Below are 25,766 nucleotides of genomic sequence, written 5' to 3'. Positions count from 1 at the left end.
TTTACAGGAAAGGTACGGTACGGTATGATGCAAATGCAATGCAAAGCTGCTATAACTTATTCGATAACAACAAACTAAAACTATCGAGCACCAACTAACCACATCGAAAGACTAGCTTAGCTATCGATCGTATGAACAAAGACGTCATCATACCTGCTCTGCTCTGTATGATATTTCGCTCACCTAAATAAGATCGCTAGATGCAGACGACTTTTAAACGTTACCGGTGGGCGGTGACAAGAGAAGTTATTGAATGCTTGCAAGTGATTGACAGGGAAATTAGTAATCAATTTAGTTTCTTTATTATATCGATAGTGTTTCAACTTGGGTTTTAATGGAAACCAACACTAAACCTTAAAATAATGAAAAAGCTGGTCTATCAACCTTTGCTTCAGCTGTTGATTGTAGTTCATCATCACAAGCCCTTCCTTGGTTAGATTACGAAGATTTTTCAAAGGTTTACTAAATTAACAAAGAAGAAATTACCTGATGTGATTTAAGATATGCCTAGACTAAATGATAATTGTAACGAAAAATCTCCATATAACATGAAACTTACGTTGAAAAAATAGCATAGTTTGCTCCTGCTAACAGCTCTTGTATAAGACTATTCCTAGGCTATGCTATGGTTTAAGACGAATACCGAGTTCCAAGTTCAATTATTAGGAATATATCTGTTTAGTCCTTGCAAGAACAAGCCTACTATAGCCAACTTGTTACATAGCCAAGTAGGCCTATATGTTATTTTTACTTTACAAATTTCCACATGTTTAAATTAAAAGCCGATTTCAGGATAAGTTGCTGAATACTGTTTTCTGTACCAACTAGGTTGAAGCACAATTTGCAATTTGCCCTATGCATAATACAACAATAAAGGACGATTTCTTGACATTGAAAAGTGTTATTCATAGAAAAAGTAACTTATCACTATGGTTAAAAGTTGTAACAATGTAGTTTTTAACATTAAAAGTTAAGAAAGGCATAAAACTCCAATTTCAGGAGGCTAACTTAGGCTCTGTAACACCAACAAGTATTTTTAAATAATCGTTTTACAGTTTTATTGGTCTTAATTGTTTATACAAGACATCTATAAATGAATCTACATTAAAGAAATAAAATGAGCTTTTAAAATATAGTTTGGTTGTAGGCCTATGTCCTTTGAACTTAATGAAATTTACATATAAGATGCTTAAAAATAATGCAATATTTGAAAATAAGTACTAAATATGATGGGAAACCCAACTATTTGGTTCTGTTGTTTTAATGTTAGGTATATAATGCCAACAAATTAAATATAATCTAGGAATAATTTGTTTTCCAAGTAATGTTAGACACAATCATTGACTATAATATATACCTGTAGGTATATAGGCCTAATAGTCAATGATACAATACTGACATTTTTTGTTTAAATGTTTGTTCAATAAAAATGTAGTTGCAATTAATTTTACATTTACCTATTGTGCGTAACGTCTATGGAAAAGTAGCTAAAATTGTAGCTGTAGCTACATTTCATTGTAGCTGTAGTTGTAGCTAGCTACTTTTTCGGAACTGTAGCTGTAGCTGTAGCTAAGCTACTTTTTTGGAAATGTAGCAGTAGTTGTAGCTAGCTACATTTTAAAAGTAGCTTCCCCAACACTGGTTCAGGCTTACTGTCAAAGTCCATCCTCATTTGCCTACCATAGGTCTTTTTGAAAGTTTAGGTAAATATTCTTGGTTGCTGTCACTAAAATCGTAAATTTTAGGTTTGTGAGCACAGGGATACATTATCATCACCATCCTGTTGTTCAATTTAATCTTCAGCTTCGGAATCACATGACGTCGCCCTGGTCACTGACCCAAAAGTGCCGCGCTAAAGTGAATTTGTATTGCTATGCGCGACCGGAAGATCAATTCTGACTTCGTTTGTTGTTTTTGTTAAGTTACTATCTGAATGTGTACAAACAGTTTTTTGGTATTACATTTTGATATCGATTATTATATTTTAAATAAGACGTATAAAATGGTGTTTTTCTTGATTTTTGGCAATATTTGCAGCCGATGCGCAGCTGGAAAATATTAACATACAACACTATTATTTAAATATCAATTTCTTTTCTGTGTCTTGTAGATGATATTCTCAATGATTACATGTTAAAAATCAAAAATTTTAAATTTTAAAAATTTCTGATAAAATATGAGTTTTTAATTTTTTGTTTACACTTTAGAGCACATGCACAAACGTAAGAGAACAACCAATATTTTTAATATTTTTACCCTGTTTTTGTCTTACAATTTAGCAACTTTTCCAAGAATTTTTTTGACCCTCCCTAATGATTCTTCTTACAAATTTATTGTCGATTATTTTATTTAATGACAAATTTTGCGCTATACCGTACACAGTTTTCAAACATGTCATAAAAACCACAACTACAATTTTTTTAACTTCCTCCCTTACCCCCTTTTCCCCCTCTTAAATACACTGTTTTAATAACTCAAAATTTCTTTCAGATTGAAACGATAGTAGGAGAACATGGTTTGGTTGTCATAACAAGGGAAAATATTAATGCCTCCAAGATTGTTTATGAATCAGATCTTCTCTCTAAATATCAGGTGAGGAAAAGGAATATTTTACAGGAAACCATTATGTATTAAGTATTATTTTTTCCATTGGTTGCCATTGTTTTAAAACTAATATTTCATGTTAGTTTTAGTATTAAATATTGTAATCTCTTAAGACGTTGCCTTGTCTTGAATGGTCTGTGCTTTCCCAATCTATGCAACATTGTATTGAATAGGTTTGAAAATATTATTTATAAGGGACAGATTGGTGGAACTGTGAGTTCAAAATTAGTAAACTAGTAATGGTTACAAATGTGAATTAAAAATAAATAAATTTATAAAAAAATTTAATTTACATTTTAAATAAAAATATTAACATAATATTTTAATTTTACATTCTTTTTAATTTATCTAATCTTTATACAAACCTACATTTATATACACAACTCTAGGGTGTTTATACATTTTATTTACAGGTTTTATTTTTTTCAGTTATTAGTTAAGTAAGCACAATTTGGTTGTGTCCACACGTTTTATAAAATTTGACAGTATGGCCTAAATATTGAGGTTTTAAGGTAAATAAACTGTTGTTTGTCTGCAGAAAAACATACACATAGTGCCTGAATGGATCTCAAATGAGATCAGTTCTACCAAGATTCGGAGAGCGTTGCGTCGTGGTGACAGTATCAAGTATCTGGTCAGTGATCCAGTCATAGAGTACATCCACAAGAATGGGCTCTACCTCGGCTGTGATAAGTGAGTCAAGCATGGGTGTTACTCTATGTAATCCATGTTGTAGTGTTCCCCTGTTGCTGTTACCACTGTATCTGTGATTACGTAGTTGCTAAATTATTTATTATTTTCCAGTCCTTGCCATACTTTATGCAAAGGTATCTATTTGATGAAGAATCAACTTTTTAAGTGAAATTATTAAAATAAAAGAAAAAGAGCTTATTAATAAAATATTTTGATGACATTAACATGTTATCATTTAATTATGTCAAATGTGTATTCATGTATATTTTACTACAGAATCTCATAATCTTTCTCAGTTAATTTTATAAGAATTTTTCTGTTTTTTTATACATTCCTTGGGTAAATTTAATTATTGTATTTGGTATCTTTATTAGGTATTGTATTAATTTTTTGGCTTTGTACTTACTAATCATTAAAATTAGCTTTAAACATTTGTTTAGTTATAAATACTGTAATTTCTCTTAATTTACAATTATAAATATGATTCCTTAATTAATGTATGATATAATGCTGATTTAATTTTGTTATCTTAATTTAAATAATTTCAATATACTGTACCACTTTAAGTTTTGGAACATGGAAAATTCTGCAATTATGTCATGGGATTGAAAACATAGTCTCTAATTCATTACAACCAAAGGGCCAGTGTTGTTAATAACATGTTTGGTTGTATAGTTTTTCTTTGACTATAAATCTTCATCTGATTGTAAATTTTCCCACAAGTTTAAGATGATGTCCATATGAGTGTTCAAAATGTTGTCAGGTAAATAGATTTTGATAGGTTCGGACATACACTAGGGCACATTCATTTTTTATTATTGAATGTTATTATTTATATGATTTCTAAAATTTGTTTCATAAATTTTTTTTAAGTTTTAATGTTTGTTTCATTGTAGTTTATATTATTTGAATAAATAATTATTTTCCTAATTTACTATTTTTGTTTTTTCCTAGAGCTCTGTTATTAATTTTGTTATATAGAACTATTATACTATGTTTTGAGTAAATTTTTGCGGAAAGCCTTAAAGTAATGAACTTATATAGACATTTTTGTATTAGAAAATTTCATATTATTTAAGGACTTGTCTAGATAATATGTTAAGATAAACTAACTTATCAATCCAATCAGATGCAAATATTTAAGTACAATTTATAAGTTTTGGAAGACACGAAATTATGCAAAGCATGTTATGCTTAATTAGTTTTCTTCTGTAGGCCTAATGGCTTATGTAACAAAAATTATTTACTAAGCAGCACATTAGGTAATAAAAAATAGCTTAAAACCCATGCTTTTCATGTTGTTAATGCAAAAATCCATGTCACAATGGGTTCAATGTTTAAGTTACATAGGATTTGTTTTTTTTACTTTTTAGCAAAATAAAGAATCCTATATTTATTATGTACTTACTGGTAATATATAAAAATGCTTCTACCAGATTAAATTGTTTCCTGATATTTGCACTCAGATTAAATCAGAATGATGGGTATCTCCTGTCTACCATCTCTTTAATAGATGAATGCGCTAGGTTTGCCAGAAAAGTAGCAAATATTTTGCACCAAAATTAAACAGAATGCTTGCATGAGGTTCAAAACCATTTTTTCACCACACCATAAAATTAACCCAGTATTATATAACATAAACAGGTTGTCCACCGACCGGGAAATCCGGGAATTATGCGTGAATTTCGTATTTCAACGGGAATTTTCAATTTGCCGCGATCGCGCATGACGACTATGACGTTACCGTGACCGCGAGAGATGACGATGACGTTTCCGTAATAGCGGGTGTAGACAACGTTTCCGTGACCGCGGGAGACAACAATGACGTTTCCCTGAAAGCGGAAGACAATGATGATGTCCAACTGCCGTGGGACTTGTTAGTGATTTTGCCGCGATCGCGCATGACGACATTGGCGTATCCGTGACCGCGGGAGACGACGATGACTTTTCCGTGACCGCGGGAGACGACGATGACATTTCCGCGACCACAGGAAACGACGATGACGTTTCCGTGACCGCGGGAGACGACGATGACATTTCCGCGACCACAGGAAACGACGATGACGTTTCCGTGACCGTGGGAGACGACGATGACGTTACCTTGACCGCGGGAGATGACAATGACGTTTCCGTGACGATCACGGAAGACAGTGGTGATGTTTCTGTTACTGAGTGGGATATTCAGGATTTTTCAGTTATCGCAGAAAACGATGATAGTGTCTCTACGACTGTGTTAGATGATCACGACATAACCTCGAGTTTGGCTTGACCAAAAATACACTTCTGGAAAGTTTTATTTTTATATATTTTTTTAATATCTTCATTTACCTTTTATGTGGTATTTATTTAATGTGTGTTGAAGGGTTTAAAACTTAAATTTTCTATGTGCAATTTTTGTAATTTCTGCATTATTTCTGTAGGCCACTTGAAAAACAACTCCAAAATTACATACTATATGAAAGTACATAAAGACAGGGGTTGGTGTAGTAATCCTTCAGACAATTTGGTAAAATTGAAATTATCAGTATTAAGAATCTATTTTTCAGGTGTCTGTACAGAGATTCGTTTTGGTACCGTATCCACATATCACTATTTTTAAGAAGTTAGGCTATTAATAAATTGCAGGTTTAAGGATTAGTTTTTAATTTTCGGATTATTTAATCAGAAATAAATAAAAATTGAATACTTATGTCAGGCAATATTACAGTAATCATAAATTTGGTTTCTTTAACTGAGAATGCTCTTTCCGATAACTAAAATAGCGAGCTGTGTTAGCGCTAAAACAGCATTGCGGGAGTTGGCGCAAAACAGGTTGGAAATTTTAGTATAAAAAGTACGACCTAAACTACCTGGATTTTTTTTTTTACTCATGAATTACTCATGATTTTTTCTGGTTGGCCTGGTGGACACCCTGATAAACAAAAATTCCTTAAACCAAAATGATTGGTCAGTAAAACACAGTGAACTAATGCCGAAAAGAAGATAGTTATCAATAATTGAATGTTTTGAACTTATGAATGATGAATATTTTGAAGGTATGGTTACCATACCATTACTAAGCAACATCAACCAGATTGGCGAGTTAATGTTTGTTTTAATATTGTGTATTAATTATTAAAACTTCATTATACGGTGAAAAAGTATATTATTACTTAACTGAGATTAAGTTAAAAAGAATCTATATAAATAAAATTAGAGTTTTGTCCGTACACTGCTCAGAATTATATATTTTTAGGTTATTTTTACTTTTTATACATTAAAGAAGCAGAAACAAGTTATATCTCTATTTCTGTTTGTCTGTCTTTCTGTCTGTCTGTAACACTCAAGATGGCATTTTACGCAATCTTCTCCATGAAAACGAGAGTAGGCCTACCTATCAAGATCCAAGTCATTTTAATTTATTCACTGGATTGGCGAGAGTGTCTTTAGCGATTAAAATATGGCCTCACTACTTTGTAAATAAAATTACGGACGTTGAAAAATACAGTTTTGTGCGGTTTTTGTCAAATTTTCGTTCAATTTTTATCACATAATCGTCTATGAAATAACGAACAGCTGTTCGGATCAAGATTATTTTTCTAGCTGTCACTGATATGTTTACAAATCTTGTTTACTAATACCGCAACCATTTCGAATCACGTTTTGAAAGCAAATCCCAAACAAGTGAGATTAAAAACTTTTTTCTTACATGACGGATTCAATTAATTGCAAGTGCAATATCATAGTGGAACCGTAAATGAAATTAAATAACTAGGCATCATCCAGGTCAGCCAGAAATTCATTGTGTATAAAATTGTTCTTGAGTTTTGATAACCAGAAAAAAGACCTTGAATCAGTGTTGTATATAACTGAGACACTTAATGATTGTCGCCAATAGCTTACAAACAAGGTTTCCACTCATTTACGGCGCTTCAATGGCGATTTTACATGACGGATTTAATTAATCGCAAGTGCAATATCATAGTGTAACCGTAAATGAAATTAAATAACTAGGCATCATCCAGGTCAGGAACCAGAAATTCATTGTGTATAAAATTGTTCTTGAGTTTTGATAACCAGAAAAAAGACCTTGAATCAGTGTTGTATATAGCTGAGACACTTAATGATCGTCGCCAATAGCTTACAAACAAGGTTTCCACTCATTTACGACGCTTCAATGGCGATTGTGTAAAGTGTAAAGTAAAAAAATCACAACTGCAGTGGGTGATTGTAACAGAGGTTTACGGATGATGCTAAAATCACTTTTCCAATGTGTAACTTTCTGTTTCTACTCACAATGTAATGCAATCGCTGAACCATACAGCCAATAGGCCCATAGCCCATCTCTTGGGTACGTACGCCTACCTATTTATTCATCTAACAACCTTTTCGACGACGATCCTTGATACCAGTACTTTTCCATAGAATACATGGCCTACCTACTTAAGAAATAAAATTACAAATGTCCAAAAACCCAACATTGTGTGATTTTTGTCACATTCAACTGACTACTATAAGATCCCCGTACGTAGAACGGGCACACAGCTAGTTAATATTAAAAATATTAACAGTTAAAAGTAAACAAGCAAAAATATGTTAATTACAACATCTGCATATTATTACAACAATGTTTAATAAAACAAATTAACAACTGATCGACAGGAGCAGGAGTAGTTTTTGGCCTTAGGGTCAAACTTAGTGATTATGGATTGTGTACCATAGACACCAATTTGTCCATCGGATGATTTAAAAAACAGCTGATGGCATCTTAAGGCGGCTCCAGACATGCGCTATTCGCCAAGCACCGAGCAGTGATTCGCCGAATGGCGAGTAGTGTGGGTAGGCGTTTGCCTTTTTGGCAAGCAGCAAACATTCTTGTTTGTGTTTTCCCATTCATTGTCAGTATTTTTGCACACATCAAAGTAAAGGAATATTTGCTATTCTCAAAATGGACGAAAAACGAACAGCTGCTTGGTAAACAACCCATGTGTGTAGATGGCTACACGTTAATCGGCGAATAGCAAGACAACTAGATCGCCGAACATAAAATATTTCGTGTCTGGCATCTGGCACATTCTGGAGCTGCCTTTAGGTTGGTAAAAACTGAAATGCAAGATTCCCCAATAAATCTTAGTAAACTTTAAAAAAAATAATAATTTAATTTTTCCAAATGGTTGATTAGTGTTCTAGATTTGGTAGGTCTAGCTATACAGGGTGTCCATAAAAAAACGTTTCAGGACTTTGGGAAATGAATCCTCATATTAAAAGGAAGAAAAAAGTTTTATGTGAAGGTATGTCCGAAAATCCATATTTACCCAGTTATACGCCATTTTGTTTTTTATACAAAAATATTTTTATTTGTGAAGTTTTTCATTCGATGATTATGAAATTTGGTACCCATGTTAACATACACAAGACCTATTATAGAAAAAATAAGTTGTTCCGATTGAAAATTTCAAAATGGCGGCCGTTTGAATTTTTACAACTTGAATAACTCAAAACGGCTAATTTTATGAAAAAATGTCAAGAATACTTTTTTTTGCATTTTTAATTCCCTATCAAACGATACCAAGATAAAAAAAGGACAAAAGATAATTGAAATGTTAAGTTTTTGTGCAAAAATAAGGTAAAATTAAGGGTTCCTTGATTAACTTTGTGTTATTTTTACACAAAAAACTTAATATTTCAATTATCTTTTGTCCGATCTTTGTGATCTTGGTATCGTTTGATAGGGAATTAAAAATCCTAAAAAAGTATTCTTGACATTCTTTCATAAAATTAGCCGTTTTTGAGTTATTTAAGTTATAAAAATTCAAACAGCTGCCATTTTGAAATATCAGAATAAATTTATTATTTTTTCTATAATAGGTCTGTGTATGTTAACATGGTTACCAAATTTCATAATCATAGAATGAAAAACTTCACAGATAAAAATATCTTTGTATAAAAAACAAAATGGCGGATAACTGGGTAAATATGAATTTTTGGACGTACCTTCACATTAAATTTTTTCTTCCTTTTAGTATGAGGAATCATTTCCCAAAGTCCTGAAACGTTTTTTATGGACACCCTGTATATATATATATATATATATAAATTTATTTATTTATTTATGTTTGTTTACATTTCCTCTAAACACAACCTCATGAAAGATATTGTTGTGAAATTTAATCACTTAAAAATGCTCCAAATGTTGGGTGACTAGAGTTTTTAGTTGTAAAAGCCCAATTACACTTAACACTTAAGCTCATAGAGACAGACGGACTCTTGCAGACGGACAGACTAAAAATCGCTCAAATGTTACAATACCCACTCCGCCTGCGGGTGTCCGCTTTAGTTCAAGGACAGATTTTTTTGGAATTGCCTCTTGGGTGAACTTTATGCCCATAGAGGTGTTAAACGTTTCTTCTCCGCACATTGACACCAATGGCAAGTCCTGGAGTCTCTACACTTAACGACAACATTCTTATTTTTTAATTAGGGTGATAAAACAGCTGCCAGAATACTTCCTAACACTCCTTCTTGCATAATTAAAAATATCCTCTGAAATTTTCCTCGTTCTCCTTTAAATCTTGGATAAGGTGATGATATTCGCCATTAATTTTCTTTTTTCATAAATAGGATGCACCCAATGTTTCCCAATAGTCCAATAGTCCCCCTGCTTGTGGACTCCTGCGGCTGTGTGTGTTCAGTCCGCCTGCAGGAGTCCGTTCTCATGACTGTCTGTCTCTGTGTGCGCTGGCTTTTAGTCTACCGTTGTTTACTATGTCAGTAGGTCAAAAGAGGACCCCTGATTTACTTGTTATTCAATCCAGTTGAGGGGTCTTCTCTTGACTTCCAGAATATAAACATCACACTTTGGATTCTGGATAGATCTAGACATTTCACTCTATGTTTAAGTTGTAGCCAGTCTTAGGTTAAAAATAAACATAACTCAATTGAGCCACCAACAGTGTGTCGTTGTAAATTACTACTCTCCAAACCAAATTGAAAGGCACAACTTATTGTAAACTAAAGCATATTTATTTCACAAAACCACCAAAAAGTAAATGGGAAAATCAAATTTTGACAGCAACACTGTAAGTGGCCACAGAGGAGTAAGGTGCAGAGAAAACTTGAGTGCTTTCTGCTCTAGTATGTTTGTGTGCAGGTACAAACAAGGAAGAGCCTGAGCGGCAAGGACTCGAATGAGTTTCTATCACACAGGGTCTTCCTCCAGCGTGAGCGCTATAGTCCATGATGACGAGGGGGGTTAGGAATTGATGGTGTTGGACCTTGCCTAAGACACCAGCGGCTAGTTGTAGTCACCACTTAAGTGCACCATTGAATGTGTTCTCTGTACCTTATTTCCCTGTGCAGTGGCTCTTTGACTATATTCTATTTGTTTAAGAAATTGGCTACAGCTGGTCCATGTTTATGAAACGTCTTTTTCAGTATACAAAAGTCAATGATATAGTAATTAAAACACATCTAATCAATTTGTTTCCCCACGCTGCCTGGACAGTAAGTATGAGCTGTATCCTGACAACCCTGCGAGTATATTCCTGACCCCTTCGCCCAGTGATGTGGTGATGACTCCGACCAACATGATCGATGTCCCGGACAACTCTGGTAATTACGTCTCTGACCACAACCAAGAGAACGCGAGACGGTCTCTTCCGAGGCCCGGTGGTCCCGTCAAGGTCACGGAGGAGGTGGGGAGGGGGAAGGTGAGGTTCCAAGACCCTGTTGACGACTTGGATGATTTACCCAAAGTGGAAATCCAAATAACGGAGGATGGAACCATTCAAGTCATTAGCGATAAGGAGACAACTGTTTAATAATTTCTGTGATGTCGGAAAAGAAATGCTCCCATTATGAATTCATATTATTTCTTGTAGAATCTCTGCTTGGCAATAGATTTATTATTGTTTGAGTTCCTGGTTCATACTATTTATGTGTTTGAATCAACTTCAAACACTCTTTACATTTCAAGGTTGTGAGTTCAATGGTGTTCAGAGTCGATCCTTCACAAACAGACTTAACACAATTACTTTATCAATAAGTAAATAGGTCGCTATTATTTTATATACTACATCATAATATATAACAGCGTTATTTTCTAAAATTAATGGGAAAAATAGGTTGTGTAACACGTGTCTTAAGAGATCTTTGATTATTATTTAAAATTAAATTTAAGTTAATCCCAACAAGTTTTTTTTATATTAACACGTGTATAGGTAAAAGTTAAACATACTGATAAAACCTAAATCTTAACCAACTATCCTATTCCTCTCTCTCATTCTAACAGATTTACTTTTGTAAATATACCTACCTATTGATAGTAAATACTAAATACACATGATTTAATTACGGTAACCTCCTAAAACCCAAATTGCTAAAAACTTCTAAAAATGATTTTTAATCAAAGTTTTTTAAATTTTATTTTAGAGTTAGCATAGATGAACTAATATGGTAGCACAGAATAGAGACCTAATCTTAGGTCTTTGTTCTGTTATAGTAGTCATATTCAAACCTATTTCACCTTCTATCATCATTAAATAATATAGTTTTTGCACAAACAAACTCATTAGTGATATTTTTCGCCACTAGAATCATTAAATCTTTGACAATCATACTGTCCCTTCACGAATAATTACCGTAGTTTAGTTTCACTTTGAGTTTCTTGTTGATATTAATTGTTTTAATAGTAGTTTCATTTGTTCGTTAGATAGTTGTATCATAGAGTAACGTTACTCTATAGTCTGTGGTTGTATTTTAGAAGAAATAATTAATTGATTCCATGTGCTGATCATTGATTCATTGTTCATTGTGGCGGATCAGTATTCATTTAGGATTAATTCTGTGCCAATTATGTGCCAATTTTACCTTAAACTACAATACGTCATTGTAGAGTAGATTAATCACTTTTCCTAATGAAGTATCTTAAATCTTAATCTTATTGTTCTGTCAACTAATATCTTGTATCCTTTAACAAATACTTTATATCTCAGCTTTTAAAGTATATAATCTATGTTCTATGTATGTTTTTGAAAGGCAGTTTATACATTTTCATTTTATAGTTTTTTGCATACATATTTCCACTTGCATTGCTACGTGTGTTGTTGGTAAGTATACAACCATTAGTCCCTAGAGCGTGAAAAGCATGCCTCCTCCTCCCCAGCCGACAAATGTTTAGTGTGATAATTAATGTTTAATTGTGTAAAAGCTTTTAGTTGTTGCTTTGTACTAGGTTAAATAACATATAGAATACTCAAAAAAATTTTAATCCATATTAATTTTTTGGTTGATGAATTTATTTACTACGGTACCATATTTAATGGAAAAGGTTCTTCTTTGTGAATTACATAACAGTTTTATTTTAGGTTATATTTTGATTCCTAAGTGCTTGCCTTTAAATCGGTTGTTTGATCCCAACAAAACCTCTTCTTGTTACAGTTGTGATTTGTTTCTAAACTTTAATGAAACATTGTTGCAATTAATTGAGTTAAAGAAGTTTTCTAACAACAGGTTGACAATAGATAAGAACAATATTGTAAGTATTATCATTCCATTCCAAAAATTAAAGATTATTTTGAGCCTCACATAAATTGAAAGTGGTAGACACAAAATAAGCAATTTTTTCATGAAGAGTTTTTATATGTAGATGTTTCAAACCACTAACCACATAATTTTTTGTTAGATTAGCTATATAGCATGCAGTTTGTAGCTCAAAGTCAAACCTAATCTAACTTTGATATCAGATTCATAATGCATAATTTTTAGAACGTGATATTTTAAAACTAACAAGGAAGAGATAGCCAACTTCACTTAGTACTCTTTTAAAATGTCAGAAATATAAATAATAATACTTATTGAACCGAACTTATTATATTGATACTTATTGAATGCCGATATCCGTGAATGAAACAGAGTACCCCTATTTTAGTAATGTAAGTTGTAAAGTGATTAAGTACGAGGGCCGTTTTTTAAGTTAGGGCCGTTTTTGTGTTTAGCTCAGAAAGTCGTGAGTAAGCCCCAAATTCAGCAAGAGATTTGATTCTTTAAAAGATTTTTAACACTCAGCGAAGCGTACATGTCAGCCACATAGCTGCAAATGGTGTCATTATGTTCACCAATGATGTCAGTAAAAAAAAGTGGAGAGTAGCCTCGTGTCAGCGTATAAGCGAACTACAGATTTGTATGCAACAGTTCTTTACTTTAAAAACCACCCTTGTAATACAAGTTATGGGACAGAACACTGGCAACTGTACACTTAAGCTAAACTCAACATAAGCTAGAACTAATGTGCTAGGGCCAGGTAGGCCCGGGCCTACCCAAAATTTTAAATAAATAAAGACATTATATTATATGTAAATAAAGGGAAAGCATTAACAACCATTATTTTGCAGTTACATTTTTAAATTTCCCCCTTTTTGTGCAGGGAAGCCCCTCAAACCTCTCGTACCCTGATCAAACTCCTTCTTGATCCTTGTCAGGCCTACCCAAAAGATTATTCCTGGAGCCACCCCTGGCTAGGGCCTTAGGCTCACTGGAATTGTCAGTGAAATCGAAATGAAATGAAATACTACTTTTTTATTGTCACAAAACAAAACATTTCACAAATCCAGCGTAGCTGTTGAAACAGGTGACATTGTCAGATCTTTAACATACAAAATAAAACAAAAAACTACATTTATTTAAACTAAAAATACATTTACATATCATTTAAATATTCGGAAAGTGAATAATAATTTTTCTCTATAAGGTATTGTTTAAAATCATTTTTTAAATATGGAAATACTGTTAATTTCTTTGAAGTTAGTGGGTAGACTGTTGTAAAGTCTTAAACCCATATAATAAGGAGATTTTTCATACAAACATAGGCGATGTCTTGGATATTGAATTTTTTTATCTTGTTAGGATACGGATGACTGTTTATCATTGTACATAAAATTCACCATAATTTTAAATAGGATAGAGAAGGAAAAATTATTATCTCATATTTAGCTAATAAATCTTTGCATGATGTTCTTTTAGGCATGAATGATAAAACCCTTATACATTTTTTCATAATTTTATAAACTGCTTTAGAATATGAAGTTGCTCCCCATAATTTAATCCCGTATTGCAAGACAGAATAGAACATTGCATAGTATACTGTGAGTTTAGTTTTCAAATCTATTACATTTTTCAGAACGTACATTTTGAAAGCAAGCAGTATTTAATTTAACAACTACAATTTTTATATGTTTTCCCATGTTAAATTCTTATCAATATCTATGCCTAAAATTTTGCATTTTCAAAGGATAAAATATTAAGAATAGAAAGACTTCTTTTTTAAGATTTTGCAAATTATTTGATTCCAACTATTGCCGTAGTGACATCAGCATATAAGATAAGGTTTGACGATACGTTTAGAATAAAATCATTAATCAATATTAAAAATAGCAAGGGGCCTAATATCATTGACTTTTAGATATAAAGTCAATGCTAATATTGACCCCTGCGGAACTCCGCATTTAGTGTTATGCATGTGTTGTGTGTTTGACCATAATGTTTAGTCGATGCCAAACTGTCTTACCAGCAAAAGAGACAGTAGTGTAAATTATCTAAGAAAAAATAATTAATACTTTATATAGGCCATATACTTACGTTTGTCTCTGTTTAATGAGTACAGTAGTATATTATTATTATTGTTATTTGTTTGATGAGCAATGTTTCTCATGGTGGTGGTATAAGGTGGGAAGTAATTTTCAACATATTCATTATAAAGTTTCAAAATGATTTATGCAGGAAGGAACGTTCAAGGAATAGAAAAAACAAATTTTAACCTATTATAGAACCATTGTAGGACACCCTTTGTAGTTGTAGTTATTGATTGTACATTTTTATTGATTATGATTGTTGGCTATGAGAAAAAAGTGTTTATCAAACAATTTTGGGGTTTAGTGAATGAATAAAAACAAATTAAACAAAGTTTTAAAATTATATAATTTTTTTTGACTTCTGACAATATTATGAAGGTTGTTATTTATTCATAATCAATACCTTTCAATGGCAGCCACTATTTGGTGTTCTACAGACATGCATTTGACAGTATATTTCATACTGCACAACATTTCCCTTGTAACAGGACTTCATATTTGTTTCTTTCTATGAGTCAAATGGATGAGATGCTCTTAATCAAGCTAAATTGTGAGTTGTTCCAAAATTTGGCAGTACGCCAGAAGAACAATTAACATAGGGTAAGTAAGGACTTCTTGGGGGCTATACTTTTAGGGCCATCTCTGCAAACACGCCTTGTATGGGACTGTTTAAGCTACATCTGGGCAAAGTTACATATTAGTTACAACAATCAACAAAGCTCTTTTAGAAAAATAAAAATAAAACTTTTTGAGCCAACAAATGCCAGGGTAAAGGTATGATGTGTTTATTTTCCTCTTTAAAGTTTAACTGATGAATAAAAAATCCCATTATTTCATTAAAGTAATTAAAATGCAACCTTTATATTTAAAGGCAAGCACTTCAGACAATTAAATAACTCAATATGTAAAGGTCTGTTTAGCTTGTTTACTCAATTTCTCAGGTTGATTACATGGTTAAGAAGTATCTCGCTTCTTTTTGACAACTAGGCAATACCAGTACTCAAATACTGCCCAGTCAAATTTTTTGTGTATTTATTTAAAAACACAAAACTGACACTTTCAGATTTTTTTTTTATAAGAGTAGTTATAAAACTACAAACATTTAAAATCTGAGTACAGGTGTGTCCATGCGCTGGATGTAGGGTAAGTGTTATGTTACATGTTGCATGGATGTTTTCTGATTTACATTCTTATTTGCAGGCCCTGAGACCTGTTTGCCTGTGAAGCATCTTGCCTTCTTCTGTTACCGAACCAAAAACATGCCTGCTCTAGTCTAATCCATGCATGCTGGTAATGTACTGCTCTCTTTTTTAATAGTTTGCCCCTGAGCTTTGCTTCAAGCTCTAATCAATCTTTTTCCTACAGTCACCCAACAAAGTTGGCTTCCTTGTACTGTTTATAGTACAGAAAGCTGCTAATTGCTGCACATTTATACTTTGCCGTACGGTTTATACTTTGCCGCACGGTTTATACTTTGCCGCACATCAGGATTCCAACGAAACAACACAAAACAGCGTGGTTCTATTATGCACGTAATCCGAGTACGCTTGGAAATAGGTTGGCAACACTTAAAGATAATAATACTATGAGCAGCTGATTGACTATTATAACTACGATTTAACCTGTCATTTCGTGTTTATAGTTTCGGTATTTCTGAACTTTCTGGACTTTTCTTTTAAACGTTTTTAAAACATTCCTACGATCTTAATAAACAAGAAAATACCTTTAAAGCATTTTTTTTAGGCGCGGAAACCACTTCAAATTACAAAAACATACGGAACTATATTCTCAAAACGCGGAGCACATTTCTTGACGAGGAAAAATAGCGGAGTGATACGGACCGCGGGTACTACTTTCTCTAGAGCACCATTTGAGTTGCCAGCTGAACCTAAAAACGTGTTGTATAGTGTTTGAAAGACTAATTATTCATATGCTTTATAGTGACTGTAGGAAAAATATAATGTGTAACACGAGTGAAAAAGGCCTTTGCTGCACTCGAGATCATTCCGCACTCGCCTGCGGCTCATGCGTAAACATTGCTCTCGTGTGCAGCAAAGTGCCACTTTCACCACTAGTTACACAAATAACTATTCTTCTCTAGATATTAGTTACTGTGTGCATATACATTTTCCATCGCTGTACTGTGTACTTTACCCACAATATTTGTCACCAGGATCTTACCCTCCAGAGTGTAGAGTATTGTAACCCTTTTGCAAATAATTGACCTAATCACTAAATGACACTGTACCATTAGCGTACATCAACAAAACAATATGCAAGAGTGTAGGAAGTGATCTTTTTGTTTTTTACTTGCTTGACACTGTTTGTTTTTGATTCCATTTTAGTAGTAAAAATTGTCAGAATGGTGATTTTGACAGTATCATGGTATGTACGAAAAGTAAGACAAGTGATTGTTTTTACAGCTTTACTCTTGATAGTACAGTATACAGTCTTGTTGTTACTGGTACTATTTAGATTACTAAATACAGTGGTGGTTTGATGGGTTAAAGTAGTAGGAGGATGCATTTATACAAATGTTTTTGTGAGGTAACTGATACTGTGGTAGGGTCTTGGTAAAAAGTAAAAAAAAATTAGTTATTTAAAAGTTGGTTCAGGCCACTTATTTGGATATGACCTTTTTTGGATATAAACTGTTTGTTTATTTTAATCTTTATTGTCTCTTTATTCATAATTAATTGGCCTCAACTCGCATACTTTGCAGAAATATTTTTTTACAGAATTCATCATTCATTAGTATCACTGAATAACACTTCCAGAGAGACAATAGTATATTAACACCTCGAATACTGGTGGTACGATGAACCTAATCTCTACAAATCACTAGACTGTATTTGCTTATTTGACTGATCATATTGTGTTGACGTTGAAAGTCAACGGATCGCAGCGCTCTGTGCTTGTTTTGGTAATAGTTAGAACTACTGTTTGCACGGAAGCCCAAACGCTGTTGTATTAGATGCAGTTTATATGAGAGTTTGGACTCCTGCTGAGTCCTCGCGTACTACCTGTTGCAAAAACATGTTGTTTCCATTATCACCCATCCTAAAAGAATTGACCCTGATAGAGTTTATGTACATCACATTCAAATGTAGGTATAACGATCTTATTAATGTTTGTTTTTTTCTTCAAAATGAGATGACTCAGTTCCAGAGTCTTTATTTATGGACCAGCCGTCATGAGTAAATAGTATATTGATTACCTATAGAGATTGGAATATGCCGGTTTCTCAAAATCTAACTACTTAACAAATAGGATTCCAGCTATAAGAGCTATAAATACTGTGTGTAAGGTTTTATTCTCAAATATTTATTTAGTATGTTACAGTAAAAATATGTAGCTTTATAATGTATTTTACAGTCATAGTACAAATCAAATAAAGTATGTTTGTGAATTGTTATTTGATATTAATACATGGTGTTTTTTTTTTAACTTTGTTTCTTTATTTATTTAAAAACTGCAATAGATAGAAATATGTAGTTTGCGGGAATCGTCTATTGACGTAGGGGCCACAATTGTTGTGAATTTAATGTGAAGTTCCCATTCACCCCCTCTCTCCTACGTTACCTTACCTATATGGCCACTCAAACCTCAGTAGGTTTTTAGCCTCACAAACAACAAGTCACCACCTCTCTGTCTTCCATCCATTCTGTCTCTGCTCTTAGCTTCCCTTTGTCTCCTGGCATAGGACCTGGTCCTGCCATCTTAGCCGAGGTCGTCCTAGTGGTCGTCTTCCCTGAGGGAGATTTTCAGTCACCATTCTTAGCGTAGAATCTTCTCTTCTCTTCTCTTCACATGACCAGCCCATCTCAGTCTCCTGCTTTTTATTTGTGCTATTATGTCTGGGTCTGTATAGATTTCCCTACATTCTTTGTTTGTTCTGATCCTTCACACCCCGTTTTCATTGATCAGACTGTAGATAGTTCTTCTTAGTATTTTGTTTTCAAAAACAATTATTTTCTTTTCGTTGTTCTTTGTCAATATCCAGGTTTCAGATCCATAGAGTGCTATTGGCTGTATTATAGTTTTATAGAGCTTTTCTTTAGTTCTCCTTGACTAAAGTCTACTTTTTTTATCAGGGATTTAAGGGCCCAATAGCATTTATTCCCCAGTAATAATCTGACGTTTATCTCTAATTCTTCTTTATTTTCTTGGTCTATGGTCACTCCAAAGTACTTAAACTCTGCAGTCCTTTTGAAATGATAATATCCAACTTGCAAGGAGTGTTCCAGTGTTCCACATCAAAATCTTCTAAGTTTCGTCCAACTATTTGGGATTTTGTCTTTTCTTCGCTGATTTCCAAGCCTATTGTTCTAGTTTCTTTAATTAGAGTCTCTGTGAAGGTTTTTAGACCGTTTTCATCCTCTGCTAATAGAGTCACATCATCTGCAAAAGCTATAATATTTACCTTTTTTCCAACTTCTACACCAAGTTGTTGTTGTTTCACTCTTTTAAGAGCACTTTCTAAAGCTAGATTGAATAACAACAGAGTCTGTCTCCTTGTCGTACTCCGGTAACTACATTGAATTCAGTTGAATATTCGTTGTTTGTGTTAGTTTAACTAATTTGTTTGGGATTCCCATTTTCATGAGGTATTTCCACATTTGTTTTCTATGTATACTATTGTATGCCTTCTTAAAATCAATAAATAGTTAAAAATGTCTTGGATTTTTACGGTTTTTTGTTGAACAAGCATTTTTCAAAGGTGTGATTAACTGGCATGCTTGTTCAATAAAAAAGTTTTACAAATTTTAGAAGTAGGGCAATTTTTGAAGGTGAAGGAGTGCGATTTTTAAAGGTGAAGGAGTGAAATTTTCGGAAAACGCTTAAGAGTCTTAACGTGTTTTTTCTTAAAAAAAGGGGGTTAAACATTCAAATTTTGAACTGCCATAACTTTTGATAGGATTGACGTAGAGATCTCTAGTTTGTGCCATTCTCTTTCTTTTTTCATGCCCTCACATTTGGTATGTCAAAAGGGGTACCTTGAAATTTAAAAATTTTAACTTAAGGGTAGGGGGAGAAGGGGGTGAGTGAGAACTGCACATTAAATTCACAACAATTGTGGCCCTTACGTCAATAGACGATTCCCGCAAACTGCATATTTCTATCTATTGCAGTTTTTACATAAATAAAGAAGCAAGTAAAAAAAAAAAAACACACCCTGTAGAATGGGTAAATTCAGCAACGGCTCTAATTTGCTCTAATTGTTTTTGTTCTTTTCATACTAACCCCATAATGGAATAGTTATTTATGTAACTAGTGGGCGAAATGGCACTTTTCTGTATACGAGAGAAATGTTACGCATGAGCCGTCGGTGAGTGTGGAAAGTTTCTCAAGTGCAGCAAAGGCAATTTGCACTCGTTTTACACATAATATTTTTCCTACAGTTATTATGAAGCATAGAAATATTTTGTCTTTCAAACAATAAACAACACGTTTTAGGTTAGGTTAAATCCTAGCGTTGAACGAAATGGGAAACACTGAAACAGCTGATCGTAGTCGTTGTATCTTTAAGTGTTGCCAACCTATTTCCAAGCGTAAACGGATTATGTGCATACTAAAAGCACACTTATTCCGTTTTTTGTGTATTTGTTTGGTTGGAATACTGGTGTGTGGAAAAAAAAAGAGTGCACCAAATAAAAGCTTGCTGCAAAGTAAGTAAATGCAGCAATTAGCAGCTTTCTGTACTATAATCAGTGCAAGGAAGCCCGCTTTATCAGATGACTGTAGGAAAAATACCTTTTCTTGACCTATTATTTTTGTTACAACCTTTCTTGTAGTGTATTTCTGACACTTAAAATAAGTTAGATTAGTTTTTAACAAATTTCCCATGTAGGGAATACGCTATTACGGGCCGTAGGTCTCTTAGTAAGACCTGGACCAGAGACAAATTTACTTTTTTTGGTTTGATGTCCCCAGATGACAAAAACACCATCCGTTTAAATTCATATATGTATGTAAGTGTAAGTTAGCTCGATAACTTGAGTAAAAGTGATCCGATTTGGTACAAACATGTAAACCTATCTTTATTTGATCGAGTTTGCGAACCAGCATCATTGGACTGTGGAAACGAGGTTTTATATGGTGGAAAGTAATTTAGTACATATTTAAAAGTGTTTTTGTACTTTGTTATTGGATGCAGAGAAAATAAAAAAAATGTTAATCTTATGGGTTATGTAAACTATTGTAGTTTACTTGTTTATGGATATATTTTTATCACACTTTGAGAATGTACATATTTTTTACTAAGCTATTTAACTAAAACTACTAAGAAATTTAACTAACTCTTTTTACTACCCTCCTTTAGCAGCAAACCTAAGTATTCGTTAAACGTAAAGTTATTTAAATGGGGAATAAATTGGTATTATGTTAAAATCCAATCAGGAAAATGGAAATTTGCTCAGTCTATTGGATTGCTGCAGCGGGTTATTATCAAAATACTCTATACTTAAATTGAGTTTTGAAAAGGTTGTACAGTAGAATCTCTTTAATCCGAACCCCCGTAATCCGAACGTACACTAATCCGAATGCCGTACTCTATACACAGTACAGTAGTTCTTTATTGTATACTGTATTTATTGATATACGCACCGTAATTTTTCCTATTGTAATGTACAGTACTGTTTATTTGAGCCTACTATGATTCCTACTGTACTAAATAAACACTGTATTTAACTTTATGAAGCATTTTTCACTTTTCCCTTAATAATTACAATCCATTTTAGCCATTTTGTTATGTAAAACAACAATATGTTCTTTAATCTGAACTATTCAATAGTCCAAACTACCCCTGGTCCCAATTAGTTCTGATTAAAGAGGTTCTTCTGTATTACTGAAATTTATAAAATAGATGGCCAGGCGTATTAAAATAGTACTCATACTGTATATAGGCTTACTTTTACATATCTATACAGATATAAGTTCCGTTAGTAAGAAAAGGTGTTCACTACATTTTTGTTTTGGAGTTTTGCTTCCCTAAAATGATGTGACAAAAAAACCTCTATATTATGTAACTATAAACTCAATTAATTGTTATGTCTGCCATATTGAGATTTTTTCTGGAATTATGGAAGTCATATGATTATGATCTTATGTGTCTGGTGATCTTGTTTAGGTTGATTGGGTCCAGAAGTATAAAGATAATGCAGTTTTTTTATAAATTGTGTATAAATAAGTTTACCTAACCCGCCATGTTAAACTTCCCTATCCCAAGCGTGATGTATACAACTTCCTTACTTCTCGAGTGATGTAAAGTTGAAAAAAACTCACTCGGTGATGTAATGAAACCCATTTAAATAACATTGAGTGCTTAACTTAAAAAAATATACCTCTATGGAGGCATCGACGTTCAATGCTAGAAATCAGCTGTGCGCTTGAATGTTATTGTTATGCTTTAAAGTATTTTCCTAACCTAGCTTTTGTTTGTAAAAGAACGTTACTGTTAGACGATAAGTGAAATGGACAATGAAAAATATTGTATTTAAACCCATGTATATTGTCGGGTCAGGTAAAATATTGTACGTTACACGTTACGCAAGAGCGTGTTTACATCTCTTAGGTGAATTATGCAACTCGTTTCCGCTCGTTGCACAACATTCACCTGCGAGATGTAAAAACGCTCTTACTACACTTGTAATGTATAGCTATTACAGATATTTGTTCAGTTTGCCAATCATCATATAATTTTTTATATAAATTTTAAATTTCATCGCTTAACATTTGATTATAAATAAGTTGAGATGGGAAAACTCTTAAATTAATTGTATTGGACTTTTAAACAATTTTTTTAAAGCATTAATCTGGGATGTTGCCTCGATGAATTTTTTGCCTGTATAACTATTCTAAAATTTAATTTGGCTCACAATGACAGGGCAAAATATGTATTATTTCTGGGAGAAATGTAGATGCATTTCCAGAAAAAATAAAGATGGAAATTACATATATTGTTTCATATTTATTATTTATTACTCACAGTTTGTTAACCACGAACAATAGAAAAATACCCGTATGGATCACATAAACATAAACAAATGACCATAAATAGCATTAATTAACGTATGGGTTTGTTTACTTTCGGGCCAAAAACGTCATTTGTGTATGTTTATGGTCCATACCGGGTCTTTTATAGTATTCGAGGTATTAACTGTATTAATCATTTGAGGTTAAATCATTACTACACCCAACAACTTGAAATTGAGGCACTTGAGGTAAAGTCAAGTTTATTGTGATTATATAAAATTTTATTACTATCAAAGATATATCTGTGATACAAATTTATATCAAGTTAAAATTAATGTTACAAGAAAATTGAGATAAGAAATATTTTAATGGTAATATTAAATTTATTGACACAGCTGCACAGCTTTGTTCGAATTATAACTTAACCTTACTTGTAGAAATAAAAAAAATGTTACATCTCTGTGTTGTACCTTTATTACACTCCACATTCCCAAAAACTGTATTCATGTAAGTTCATTAATACCTTATTGTTAATTATAAAAGGTCTATTACATGAATGAACATTTATTTAAGTGTACTTAACATTTCAAAATGTGTCTTTTTGCTTGACCTTTTACAATTTTCAACATTTACAAACATTATTATTATACATTAATAATACTTTATTCTGAAATGGCAACCATAATAATGTAGGTATTTTATTAATGGAAGTATTCCTGTGGTTGAGTTTATGTTAATTGTGTAAGTATCAGAAACCTTCAGGTTTGTTTACTATACTGTGCTCACAAAATTTAGGTGGTTTTAGCAAGAGAAATCCATCCCCTCCACTTGATTCTATGTTTAAATATATAGCTCAACTGCTTACATTTTTCAGTCAGCTCCAGCAACAAATAAATTAAACAAAAGAAGTAGTGGGGGGACTTCCTCTCAACCCACCTAAATTTTGTGAACAGACTTATAGGTGGGAAGGTGGCTCTGACCAAGGCCCCACTAGAAAAACAGGCCATGCTGCAGTGCGGGCAGCGCAACACTACGTCACAGTGGTGGATACTTGAACTAAAATCTTACCGTTAAAATCTGACAAACAGCCAGCTTATTTACCTAAAACAAATGGGATATTGCAGTGAATCTACCAACAAATCTATCCACTTGTGTGACGTCATGGATCCTGCAGCATGGCCTGTTTTTCTAGTGGGGCCTTGCTCTGACACCGAGTTCAGATCAGTAACAACAGGTGTGTAGGTTTATCTAATATATAAAATTCTCGTGTCACAGTGTTTGTCTGCAAACTCCTCCGGAACGACTTCACCGATCGTTATGAAATTTGGTGTGTAAATTCTGTAGGTATGCGAATCGGACGTAAACTATTTCCCGTTTCAAAATTCTTAAAAGGGCTCCGCCCCAGTGGCTCTGGAGTTTCCCATGTTAACCTTATGAGAAATGGAATTAATGAATCTTAACAGCTGTTTCAATTAAACAAGTTGGTTCTGTTCTATGATGTTCAATAGCATTAAAGTTACAAGGATTACCAACAGGGTGCAGCACTATTATTTCTTTTACATTTATGACAACAGCTAATTTGCAACCAAAAGGTGAGTGAGCGTAGCGAACGAGCTCCAACCCAAAGGTGAGTGAGCGTAGCAAACGAACCTCAACCTGGAGGCGAGTTAGCGTAGCGAACGAGCTAACCTGAAGGCAAGTGAGCGCAGCGAACGAGCTCCAACCTAAAGGTGAGTGAGCGTAGCGAACGAGCTCCAACCCAAAGGTGAGTGAGCGTAGCGAACGAACTTCAACCAGGACGTGATTGAGCGATGCGAACGAGATCATCTTGAAAATTAAACGTAACGGTACTTTCTTTCCATCGGTCTGTCTTAGGGGAAACCTATAACTTAGGCGATACGAAGTTCGCCGGGTCAGCTAGTTTACTTGTATAAATATGGGTATTAAAATGTCTCTTGTACAACAGAAATGTGGAAACAATCCAAATATTACTTTTGTTAAAATATTAGGTTCTGGCTAATAAAAGAGTTCAGCTCAAACGTAGAAGCTCAAACACAGCATGGATTATGAACAAGCTGTACAATTACCTTCTTTTGCATAATTTTGGCATTAAAACCTAGCAAAAGTCTCAGACAAAAAAAATATTAACATTATTCTGACACTTTTGCTAGATATTAAGACCGGCAGACAGAGAGATAGATGGATTCATGAGAACAAACCCATGCTGGCAGACAGATTTTTTTTTTGTAACACACAGCCACAGGAGTCGGCAAGCAGGCGATCCCTTCCCTCCTTCACCTTGTGCTTTCACTACTTCGGTGCTGTGAAATGGTGTGTGACAACCTAGTGTTGTGAAGCCATGATTAAAAAAAATGATGCAATAACTTACCAAAGAAACTATACCACATGTGGGACAGGATGAGAATCCCTCACAAGTAAATTTAAACAAACCAGAGAGCACCTAGTGGCAGTGCGGAGAAGTAACGATTCCAAAAAAATCTGTCCACAAACTCTAGCAAGCTGACAGATTCCTGCGTGCGTTGCTACATTTGACAACATGGGGAGCAAATTTTAGTCTGTCCATCTGCATGAGTCCATCTGTCTCTGTGTGCGTCAGCCTTTAGTCATATATTTTGGTTTATTGCATCTTTAGAGAAAAGGAAAGTTATGTTTTTGGGAGGAGGAGAATGTGTGTGCAAGTAGGCCACAGGAACAGAAAAATATTTGCAAAGAAATACACACAAATACATTTTTCCCAATAGAGAAGAATCAACACCGATGCCTACACCAGACCCGGCGACACCAACAGTGGCGATGCCGGCGCCGACCAGCTTAGCTGCAGAGTCTATATCACCATCTGGCGTTGACATATGAAACTGTACACTGCCG

The 25,766-nt window shown here is 33.6% G+C and overlaps 1 protein-coding gene across 1 annotated transcript in view; it reads left to right on the top strand.

Annotated features, from left to right (window-relative positions):
• Positions 1-11,311, top strand: part of LOC129005290 (nicotinamide/nicotinic acid mononucleotide adenylyltransferase 1-like) — a 30,619-nt gene extending 19,308 nt beyond the window's left edge. The window contains exons 4-6 of the mRNA XM_054434140.1: positions 2,491-2,592; positions 3,143-3,297; positions 10,781-11,311. Coding sequence (XP_054290115.1) covers positions 2,491-2,592; positions 3,143-3,297; positions 10,781-11,096 — 573 coding nt within the window. The 3' untranslated portion in view covers positions 11,097-11,311. The remainder of the gene's footprint in view (positions 1-2,490; positions 2,593-3,142; positions 3,298-10,780) is intronic.
• The last annotated feature ends 14,455 nt before the right edge of the window (positions 11,312-25,766 follow it).

The sequence above is a fragment of the Macrosteles quadrilineatus genome, unplaced genomic scaffold (genome assembly GCF_028750875.1).
Source record: "Macrosteles quadrilineatus isolate MER2022 unplaced genomic scaffold, UCM_ALF_1.0 Scaffold_19__1_contigs__length_3004403, whole genome shotgun sequence".
In the NCBI taxonomy this organism is placed as follows: Eukaryota; Metazoa; Arthropoda; class Insecta; order Hemiptera; family Cicadellidae; genus Macrosteles; species Macrosteles quadrilineatus.
This window is presented reverse-complemented; position numbering and strand designations above follow the sequence as displayed.